Source organism: Nanorana parkeri, unplaced genomic scaffold, assembly GCF_000935625.1.
Source record: "Nanorana parkeri isolate BGI_ZX_2015 unplaced genomic scaffold, ASM93562v1 scaffold563, whole genome shotgun sequence".
In the NCBI taxonomy this organism is placed as follows: domain Eukaryota; kingdom Metazoa; phylum Chordata; class Amphibia; order Anura; family Dicroglossidae; genus Nanorana; species Nanorana parkeri.
Window position 1 is genome coordinate 428,628 of NW_017306831.1, and position 11,281 is coordinate 439,908.

Here is an 11,281-nt window from a genome sequence, read left to right on the forward strand (position 1 = left end):
GAAAGAGACGAGAACACTGAAAGGCAGATAAATCATTTTATTTACGTATATGTTGGTAGCAAATAAATTTTTTTATCTCTAGCCAACACAAGTTTTTTGATTAGGGTAGAGAACCTTTGTCAAGTTTTTATTTCTATCCTCTGCTGGGGAGATTCGCACCCCCCCATTTGCCTTGCTGACCATTGTCACCTCCATATAGTGATGGGAAACATACAATTTTACAGCTCCAAAACAGGAAGTTGTTAAAATCTTGCATTCGGGACACCTGTTCTGGTGACAGGTATCCAAGAAAGGATTCACCTTCTCTTCAGAGAGGTTTCCTTCCACATCCTGTTGTAAAGGGAAATCTCCTCAAAGGAACATAGATGGAAAAAAAAAAAAAGACAAAAACACCTTAGAGGAGAACTCCATCCAAAAATAAGATCAAAAAAATGAACAGCCCATTAATAAAAATAATAAAAATAACAAAAACAACTTTTGCTGCAATATTCAGCTTCATTCTAGAGATTTCTACTACCACTTTTTTGCCACTAGGTGTCCCCAGTCTGACCACCAACATCTCTCAAGTCACTTCCTCCGATCCTAGGTCGTCCTGGATGCACTGGTGAGAAGGATGGAAGTAACAGATTTGTGTTTTCTGGCTTCTGAAATCTTCCAGAACATTAAACATTTAAAATACCTGAATGGTCCCCTTTAAGGTGAAAGGTCTAATTGCTGCGGAGTAGATAAAAGGCGGCAGATCAGCGGTTCACCACTTCAGCACCTTTTTATAAGTGTAATATCAATTTTGGGCAGACTGTTCCTTTAATAACGCCAGGCATTGAGATTTCGGAATCGATTTCCTGCGAGGCGCAGACGTTCCGATGTCTCGGAGTGAAACTTCAGTCGGCGTTACTGAACACAGTAAATTGATCTGCAGTGATTTGTGTAGTTATGTTGTCATCAGGAAAAAAAAAGGATGACAGTTCCAGACGCATTTCGCATGTTCTTATTTCTTCTTTGATGTTTGAAGTCCGTTGCCAGGGCTACGAGCAAAAGTAAAATGTTTTTTTGTAATCTGCCCGAAAATTGTTATAATCACATACAAGACGAGAAGCCGAAAAGAAGGAACGCGCGATCATTTGTATTAAAGGGACACCGCCATGTCAGGGGTTTATCGGATGGAAGACTTTGTTCTTAGCATAGGGGCTCAGTTTGAACATTTTGGGAAAAGACAGGCGAGGATGAAACCAATGAGGGAGCAGATTACGAAGACAGCACCAAACTTACCTGCCGGGGGGGAACGGTAAAGAGGTCATTGTGGAGGAAAGGGGAACGAGGAGACTTTGTGATACAAAGAGGAGCAGCTGAGAGAAAGAGGAGAGGAGAGGGGGGAGAGAGCACAAGAGCGCGAGAGAGAGAGAAAGAGAGAGAGAAAGGGTGGAGAGAGAGAAAGAAGAGAGTGAGAAAGGAGAAGTGGAGAGAGAAGATGAGAGAGGGAGAGAGGAGGAGAAAGAAGAGAGGAGAAGGGAGGGGGAGAGAGGAGAAGAGGAGGGAAGGAGAGAGAGAGAAGAGGGGAGAGAGAAGAGATGACAAGAGGATGGAAGGAGAGAAGAGAGGGGGAGAGAGAAGAAGAGAGGAGAAGGGGGGGGGGAAGGAGAAGAGGAGGGAAGGAGAGAGAGAGAAGAGGGGAGAGAGAAGAGATGACAAGAAAGAGGAGGGAAGGAGAGAAGAGTGAGAGAGGGGAGAGAGGAGAAGAGGGGAGAGAGAAGAGGAGACGAGAAGAAGAGGGAAAGAGAGAGAGCGGAGGAGAGGAGAGAGGAGAGGATGGAGAGATAAGAGAAGAGAAAATGGAGAAGAGAAACAGAGTGCGGGAAAAAAAAACATGAGAGGAGAGAGAGGAGTGAACACTGACAGTATTATTCCTCTGAACACTCTATGGAGCACAATAGGCAGTACACTCCTCAGTCCTGTCTGCATGTCCTGCACCCCAATGAGCCCCATCTGGACTCCGCCCCACCATAAAATATGATCCGTTATTCCGTCAGAAAAAGTTCTGATTATTCCTAACATTACAGACACACAGACAGCTCGCAGGAATAAACAATATCAGTGTCTGCACTCCTGAACCGCAGAGTCTATTACACGGCACACACAGGAAAACTGACATTATTCTGAAAATTGTTCTCTGAGGTGATAATAAAATCCCAGCTCGCCGGCGGAGATGCGAGCCCAGCCGCGGCTAAAGGAGAACTCTGCCAAGCACTGTGTTTGTATTTATAGACACCCACATCACACATTGCAGAAAAATAATTAGAAAAGTTACAATATTGAAGCAGCTTCTATGCAGATCAGGACATTGGAGTGGCCCCGAAACATTGCTTAGTGACGAGATGAGTTTTCATTAATAAAATGCCCACTAGTTGAAGATTTTTCTTCAGTGTGCTGGGGATAAATTTTACTATCTCTTTTAGTATGTCCACAGTCTCTGGTAGTAGGCCTAGTATCTCTTAACCATCTACTGCCATATATCCACAGTCTTCAACCCTCACGTGTAGTATGTCCACTGACCATCGTCTGTGGCATGTTCACTCTCTAACCATCTTCTGTAGCACGTCCACAGTCTCTGACTATTACCTGTAGTATGTCCACGGTTTCTGACCATCGTCTGTGGCATGTTCACTCTCTAACCATCTTCTGTAGCATGTCCACAGTTTCTAACTGGTAACTGTAGTATATCCACAGTCTCTGACCATTGACTGTAGCATGTCCACAGTTTCTAACACGTTCCTATTGTATGTCTACGTTTACATACGTAGGCGCACCCGACGCGTGCTTACGTGGCGGCGCGCATGCTCGCGGGGGACTTTAAAAATGTTTTTATTATTATTATTAGATTTATTTATTTTGATTTTCATTTTAAAAACTGTTTTTTTTTGTTTTTTTTACTTTACTTTGACTGCTATCACATGGGGGGGCTTACAAGCCCCCCCATGTGATAGTAGATGGTGGTGACAGGTACTCTTTAAGGTGATGCAAAAGACCCCCAGTGTCACCTTTACACTGGAAATAAGCTATTGAAGTGCAGATCGCACATCAATAGCTTATAGCTGGGCTGCAGGAGCCCAGAACTGACAGCCCAGGGACCGGAAATGATGCAATCTGCATCGCTCCCGGTCCCATAGAACGGGGAGTGGATCGATGAACGGAAGTTCGTCGACCTCCTCCCCAGCTCCCCACAGACACCAAGGGCGCCGGTCCCGGGCCTGTAGGAAGGGCAACGGAGCCCCGGAAGCACCGCGGCGGTGTCCGGCGGGGGCGGCCCCTTCATCGGGACACAGAAGCGATCTGGCGACAGGTGAGTCGCCAGGATCGCTTCTGTTGTAAAGCCGACAATCGTCTCTACAAGTTTAAACAGAGTCCCGGCGGCAAAAGTCGCCGGGAGTCTGTTTAAACAGCCCCGATGCTGGCGACGTACACTGTACGTCGTCAGTCACGAAGGGGTTAAGCGGTAACGGGGAAATTCTTTGTGTTTGGCGCACTTTGACGCACTTTTAGTGCGGCAGGGATTTGTGCGTTTAGCAGAAGCGAATTTCCACAACAATGGCAACATCCGCAATAAACTTTTTACTATAAACTCCATAACAAAGACTAGAGGCCACCACCTAAAACTGGTGGAGAAAAGATTTAACCACAAGGGGCTTCTTCTCAGTTAGAGAGGTTACAATCTGGAACTCGCTGCCACAAGCAGTGGTATCAGCTGAGAGTATTGAATCAATCAAAAATCAATTAGATACCTTCCTCAGAGACCACACACAACATACAGGGGTACAGGTACTCTTAAGGTTCCCATACACTGCACGATTCTCGTACGAGAATCGCAGGAAATCCCACGATCGTACGAGAATCGTGCAGTGTATGGAGGGCATGCAACCGTTTCTACTGTACGGTCGCACGTCTTCCATCGAACCAGCATGTTTGAAAACCCGCCGGGGATCGTACGATTCTCGGCGAGTTGGTGGCCTGCTGGTTCGACAACTGCCGAACGGGCTGGTGTGCGCACGCGCACACTGCCCGTTTGCAGTCAGCGTAAGCCCGCCCCTCATTACAGTCATCGCAAGCCCGCCCCTCAGAGAGTGCGATATGCCCGTCCAAGATGGGCAGATCGTACGTTTTTTTAATCCCTTTACAACCCTCGCAAGACTAAGGTCTTGCGATGGTTGTACAGTGTATGGCCACCTTTAGTCAGCCGCCTAGGGAGGACTGCAACCTAGGGTGCAGCCTTGACCATTCAGCGCCCACAGCGCCCCCGTCTATTTCAAATTGCAAAAGCCAATTAGAAAGGCTGGCTATTGCACCCGTCCAGTGAGCAGAGGAGCGTAAGTGAGAGACAACTTTCTCTCTCAGGTTCGCTCCTCTGCTCAGTGGGAGAGTGAAGGTGCGGGGTATCTGCGAGGGTCGGCACCTTGACTCAAGGTGAGTATTGAAACAAAAACATTATTATTATTATTATTATTCATAAAAATAATAATAATAAATAATAATAATACAAATATTTATTTTTATACCCAACTGGGGAATTTATTTTTTAAAAAGACATTTTTTATTATCCCAAAACCTGAAGTTGGACTTCAAATGACCTTTGGGGGGACCTCGGGGGGACCAAATGATCCCCCGAGGTGGATATTGTTAGACACTCTGCCTGAATATTTTGCAACAAAAGCAGCCCCACTTTATTTCCGAAAAAGTCGGCTTAGCAGAATCCTTTAAACTCAACTCAACGAGAGCAGAAATATACAGGCAGCAGATTCGGTACATTTTGTGCCGAGCACAAGCGTCGCTTCCACCCTCGTCTTCTGCAAAGACTTAATACCTTATTGATATGCTGGGGGTATGGTGAAAGCACGACGCAGCAGAATTGCTGAGAGTGGGTAGGATGGGGGGCGGGGGGGGTGGGTGCCCAGCTAATTGGAGCCTGCAGCTTAACTCTCCGCTCCGAGCAGATGCATGCTCACAGCTCATTCTGAAACACAACTTCCCTGGCCAAAAAATAAAAGGAATATGTGAGGTGAGGAAGAGCTTTCATGTTTGCTGCAGGGAGGCTCTACGTGGAATACACAAGCCGTGTTTTTTCCTTTCCGTAGAAAACGCTCCTGGATTTCTCGGAGGTGGGAGAGCGCTCTTCAAAAGGGATGCCGCTGATGCATAATGCACATTGTTAAAGGGGACCTCTGCTGAGAAATATGCGGGAGGGCTGAAAATGCTGATCGCCTGGCTTTAACACATTCTGAGGAGGAGAAGGGGAGAGGAAGTAGCTGGCAGGATACGCATGTCTCAAAATCCCCAACGCATTTGAAATAGTTTAAGTATGATCTGTATATGTAAGCTGGGATGGAAAAAAATCAGGGTGTTTAAAGGGCCACTCTGCATAATTGTGGTATTTTAGTTATAGGTGGAGTCTGGCGGGCTGAGTCAGCTCCTTGCTTCTTCTATGTCTGGGATACTGCGACAGTGAGACCTCCTTGACATAATTCCAGGCTCAGGGATGGTGGGAGTCACTCATAATGGGCACAGCAGGTGTACAGACCTGGGAACTCAGCACAGGGATGGTGGGAGCCCCTCATAATGGGCACAGCAGGTGTATAGACCTGGGAACTCAGCACAGGGATGGTGGGAGCCCCTCATAATGGGCACAGCAGGTGTATAGACCTGGGAACTCAGCACAGGGATGGTGGGAGCCCCTCATAATGGGCACAGCAGGTGTATAGACCTGGGAACTCAGCACAGGGATGGTGGGAGCCCCTCATAATGGGCACAGCAGGTGTATAGACCTGGGAACTCAGCACAGGGATGGTGGGGGCCCCTCATAATGGGCACAGCAGCTGTACAGACCCAGAAACTCAGCACAGGGACCTCATAATGGGCACAGCAGGTGTACAGACCCGGGAACTCAGCCCAGGGATGGTCGGAACACCTTATAATGGGCACAGCAGCTGTACAGACCCAGAAACTCAGCACAGGGATGGTCGGAACACCTTATAATGGGCACAGCAGCTGTACAGACCCAGAAACTCAGCACAGGGATGGTCGGAACACCTTATAATGGGCACAGCAGCTGTACAGACCCAGAAACTCAGCACAGGGATGGTCGGAACACCTTATAATGGGCACAGCAGGTCTACAGACCCGGGAACTCAGCTTAGAAATTTCACCTACAGAGTACTTGAAAGATGTTCATTTTAGAAGTTTAATCCTTCAGCATCTACGAAACGTCAAAATATCAGATTCAGGCAGAATGTCTTTTATTTATATGATACACTGTGCAGTTGTTTCTTATAAATGTACAAAAATGTTGTAAAAAGTACATAAACAGCCGACAGAGGATGGGGAAAAAAATAAGTGCGCAGAGAATACAAGTGCTTTGTAGAGAAGTCTGAAATGTGGCTTTGATCCTGCAAACCCGACTAACTCTCGGGGAGCCAAACTTGTCTCCTCTCTCCTCCTCATTAAACTTGGAGTTATATACACAATATGAAGCAACCACGGACATCGGGTGTAAAAAAATATAAACTGGTGAACAGAGGGAGAGAAAGAAAAAAGAAGAATGAGAGAAAAAAGTAAAAAAAAAAAAAAATGTGAGGGAAGGGGGGCGGCAAGCATGCAAGAGAGAGTGTGAGTGCAAGAGAGAAAGAAGAGAGAGCAACAACAACAAAGTGAGAGCGAGAGTGAACATGTGGGAGCAGGAGAGGAGAGGTCGAGAGTGCAAGAGAGAGATAACAAGAGAAAGACAGCATGAGAGCAAGAGAGTGAGGAGAGAGCAAGAAGAGAGAGAGAGAGCTGGAGAATGAGAGCAAGAAGAGAGAGAGAGAGAGAGCTGGAGAATGAGAGCAAGAAATCAGCAATGAGAGAGCGAGAGAGAGAGAGAGAGAGAGAGAGAGAGGAGAGAGCAAGAAAGAGGAGAGCAAGAGAGGACAGAGAAAGAGAGCAAGCGAGGACAGAGAAAGAGAGCAAGCGAGGACAGAGAAAGAGAGCAAGAAGAAAAAGAGAGCAGGGGAGCAAGAAAGCAAAGTGGGAGAGAGAAAGAAAATGAAGGAGCAGGAGAGAGAGAGAGAGTGCAAAAAAAGAGGAGAGAGCAAGAGAGAGATAACCAGAGAGAGAAAGAAGACAGGGAAGGAGAGAGCAGGAGAGCTGGAGCAAAAAAGTGAGAGCGAGAGAGCAAATGAGGAAGTAAGGGAGGACAGAGCAAGAGTGCAAGAAAGAAAAGAGAGAGCAGGAAAAGAGAGATCAAGAGAGAATGAGAGTGACAGCAAGCGAGAGAGTGCAAGAGAGCATGAGAGCAAATGGGAGAGGGCAAGAGAGAGAGGGAGATCGTAAGAGAGAGAGCATGCAAGAGAGCAAACAAAAGTGAGAGAGAAAAAAGAGCAAGAGAGGGAGGGAAAATAAGATGAAAGGGAGAGAGAATCTACAAAAGAGCACCCAAGGGTGTGACAACGCTGGTCCTCCATAGACAGAGTGCGGTGAGTGAGCGTTCTCACCCAGGAAGTGCGTTTCTGGCAGGATCACCAGGTGAAAATAAAAGTATATAATAAAATTATACATCATGTGAACATCAGTGACAGTTGCTTGGAACCAAGGTAAGCAATTACAAATTATCAGATGTGATCAATCTATTGATTGGTTCCATTTTGTTCCCTCACATATAAATGGGTTTGCGGGGGTCTCAGTCCTCGCTATGGATTTCACATCCGCCAATACATGTCCCGGTCATAATCACAAATGTATTCCTGCAGATTGAACCTTCATTAAAGACAGTAATATATGTTCTCGTATTGACCCGTGTCCCGGCCGAGCGCACAAACCGCCCTTCGGGGGCCAATCTGCTAATAGATCCGGCAACCTCTTCACCTTTCCACTGCCTTCACCCGTCAGCCCGAAAAAGAGGTTATTAAATATCGAATTGCACTAAATCTGTTCTGACATCTGTGTGGGTCAAAGAGTAACTCCGAAAAAATTAAAAAAACATAATTTTCCGACTGATTTATGAGTATTCGTCCTTGAATTGTGGTGAGTTTTGTGTATTTCTTCCAGATCTGTGTAATAATCCACCGTGAGACTTGGAGCTTCCTAAAGACCGCTCACTGCTGTTCTCTCAACTTGTTCAGGGTGACTGGTCTTGTCTCCGCCCCCTCCTGTTATAAAGACCGCTCACTGCTGCTCTCTCAACTTGTGCAGGGTGACTGGTCTTGTCTCCGCCCCCTCCTGTAATAAAGACCGCTCACTGCTGCTCTCTCTCCTTGTAAGGGGTAACTGGTCTTGTCTCCGCTCCCTCCTGTAATAAAGACTGGTCACTGCTGCTCTCTCCTTCTGCAGGGTGACTGGTCTTGTCTCCGCCCCCTCCTGTAATAAAGACCCATCACTGCTGCTCTCTCCTCGTGCAGGGTGACTGGTCTTGTCTCCGCCCCCTCCTGTAATAAGGACCGCTCACTGCTGCTCTTTCTCCTTGTGAAGGGTGACTGGTCTGGTCTCCGCCCCCTCCAGGAATTAAGACTGGTCACTGCTGCTCTCTATCCTTGTGCAGGGTGATTGGTCTTGTCTCTGCTCCCTCCTGCAGTTCCCTGTAATAGGTGGGGCCTGCACAGACTATGTACAGCATAGGGATGATTGCAATATTCGGGTTTGCAAACGCACCTTAGGGTAACAACACTCGCTCGTTCCACTGTATCTATGAAGGAGCAGTGATGTCATCTTAGGACAAACTCTTTGAACACCCTCCATCTACTGCTCTCTGTAGCATAAGGGCAGGTGTTCTGTAGTCCACAGAGAGAACTGGGAACAATGTTAACTAGAAGCAGCGCAGCACAGGAAGTTATCAGCTGACAAGATTTCTGGAAGGATCAACAGGAACTTCTTTTCACTTTTCTAACAGAGATAACAAAACGCTTTCAACTGGATATTTAACAGACCAAAAGGGAGCGAATAAGAGAAGATCGGGGTGTACAAGACGAGGACATCAAATCATTCTTCATTACCCCCACAGGGAAGAATCTGTTGATAGTTAATAAAGAAATCTAATGAAGAGGTAATGAAGGAAACAAACTTTCCAGGATACAAATTGACTCCTTAAGGGTAAAAAGTAACCGAAATAAATAAGTTGTCGCATTCACTTAATAGCAGCAGACGCAGATCTCCCCAGAGGGATGGAAGGAACGTTCTCCTGTGTTCCAACATGGAATACTATAGAAGTGAAAACTGAACTCCGGGTGCAAATCCTTCATTTAAATATATTCCACAATAGCCACAGAGAGTATAAATCTACATTGTGTGCACCAAATACCTTTACAAACCCAGATACCACCTGGACAAAGTATTGGGCCCAGCAGGCTTCACCCACTACAGGCTGCCTGCAGAAAACTACAGGAGGGGGCGGAGACAAGACCTGTCACCCTGCACAAGGAGAGAGAGCAGCTGTGAGCGGTCTTTAATACAGGAAGTCTCACACTGGATTACTGCGCAGATCTGGAAGAAATACACAAAGCTCACCAAGATTCAAGAAGAACTCACATGACTCTTGTATGAGGACAATATTTAATTATTCCGGAGTTCAGCTTTAAAGGAGAACTATGGAGTCAGTGTTTTTCCCCATAGTTCTCCTAAGGGTCACGGGAGGACACAAACTAGCGTCCTCCCGTGACCCAAAGCTCAGTATAGTGCGAGCTACAGCTCACACCTCACACTAATCCTTCCTGTAACCCCAACACTAACCTTCGCTAATCCTCCCTGTAACCCCAACACTAACCTTCGCTAATCCTCCCTGTAACTCCAAAACGAACCCTCCCTGTAATCCTCACACTAATCCTCCCTGTAACTCCAAAACTAACCTTCCCTAACCCCCACACTAACCCTCCCTGTAACCTCAACACTAACCCTCCCTGTAACCCCAACGCTAATCCTCCCTGTAACCCCAATACTAATCCTCCCTGTAACCCCAACGCTAATCCTCCCTGTAATCCCAATACTAATCCTCCCTGTAACCCCAACACTAACCCTCCCTGTAACCCCAACACTAACCTTCGCTAATCCTCCCTGTAACCCCAACACTAACCTTCGCTAATCCTCCCTGTAACTCCAAAACGAACCCTCCCTGTAATCCTCACACTAATCCTCCCTGTAACTCCAAAACTAACCTTCCCTGTAACCCCAACACTAACCCTCCCTGTAACCTCAACACTAACCCTCCCTGTAACCCCAACACTGACCATCCCTGTAACCCCAACACTAACCCTCCCTGTAACCCCAACACTAACCTTCCCTGTAACCCCAACACTAACCCTCCCTATAACCCCAACACCAACCTTCCGTATAACCCCAATACTAATCCTCCCTGTAATCCTCACACTAATCCTCTCTGTAACCCCAACACTAACCCTCCCTGTAACCCCAACACAAATCCTCCCTGTAACCCCAACACTAATCTTCACTGTGGGTGGGAAGGTGACACCTCTGTATTCATTCATTCTAACAAAGTACAAATGAAAACGTTGCTGTACAGACTTACAATTCCTTTGGCAGGTACGTCAGTACTCATATCTACACTTCACTGGTGTTTTTAGCCGTATGCCCAGAGTTCCCCTTTAAATGATGGGTTAAAGGGACACTCCATGATACAGCACTGCCGAGTCCTCAAATAGAAAACATAATAGAATTGTATCTTTGTAAAGGGAACCCGTCATCTGTATGAATAGTTCTATTGTCATTTAAAGTGGCGTGAACAGGACAAATGAATTCCCCCGCGTCAGCAATCCCGGCACTTCTGAACGCCTTTTATATGCAGCAAAATGCATTTCGGGTTCAGGGATCCCCGAGACTCTGACTGTTCTGCCGCTGACGCCGTCGCTCATTGGCTGCGCTCTGAACGGTGATTATCATGAGTAATTGTGGAGGAATTGTCACTTATCTCGCCGTTCAGGCTGCGCAATTATGTTACAAGATTTTCGCCATGGAACGCTCTGCAGGAACGTGCGTTCCTCTCATGATAACGGAGGTTTAGTTCAGCAGAAACCATAAAGAACATTCCTCAGAAGAGGCTCCAGAAAGCTACACGTGATGTGAAGCCTTAAAGAGACGGCGTTCTCAGAATGTGGAGTTTGTTAGCTTTCCGTGGATGCTGGAAAGTTAAGCGCCTGACAATCTCTTCTATCCCTTGAGGACTCTATTGTTGATATCCTTGTGCTGATTTCCCGGGTCTATACACCCGCTGTTCCCATTATGAGGGGTTCCCAACAAAACCATGCCGAGTTCCCAG

At 46.7% G+C, this 11,281-nt stretch overlaps 1 protein-coding gene across 1 annotated transcript; it reads left to right on the plus strand.

The window, feature by feature from the left end:
* The first annotated feature begins 1,142 nt into the window (after window positions 1-1,142).
* On the plus strand, window positions 1,143-1,893 carry LOC108791626 (DEAD-box ATP-dependent RNA helicase 42-like). The gene is made up of 4 exons (XM_018562166.1): window positions 1,143-1,285; window positions 1,432-1,492; window positions 1,610-1,681; window positions 1,822-1,893. Exons 1-4 carry the CDS (start codon window positions 1,143-1,145, stop codon window positions 1,891-1,893), a joined length of 348 nt encoding a protein of 115 aa, XP_018417668.1.
* Window positions 1,894-11,281: the final 9,388 nt, after the last annotated feature.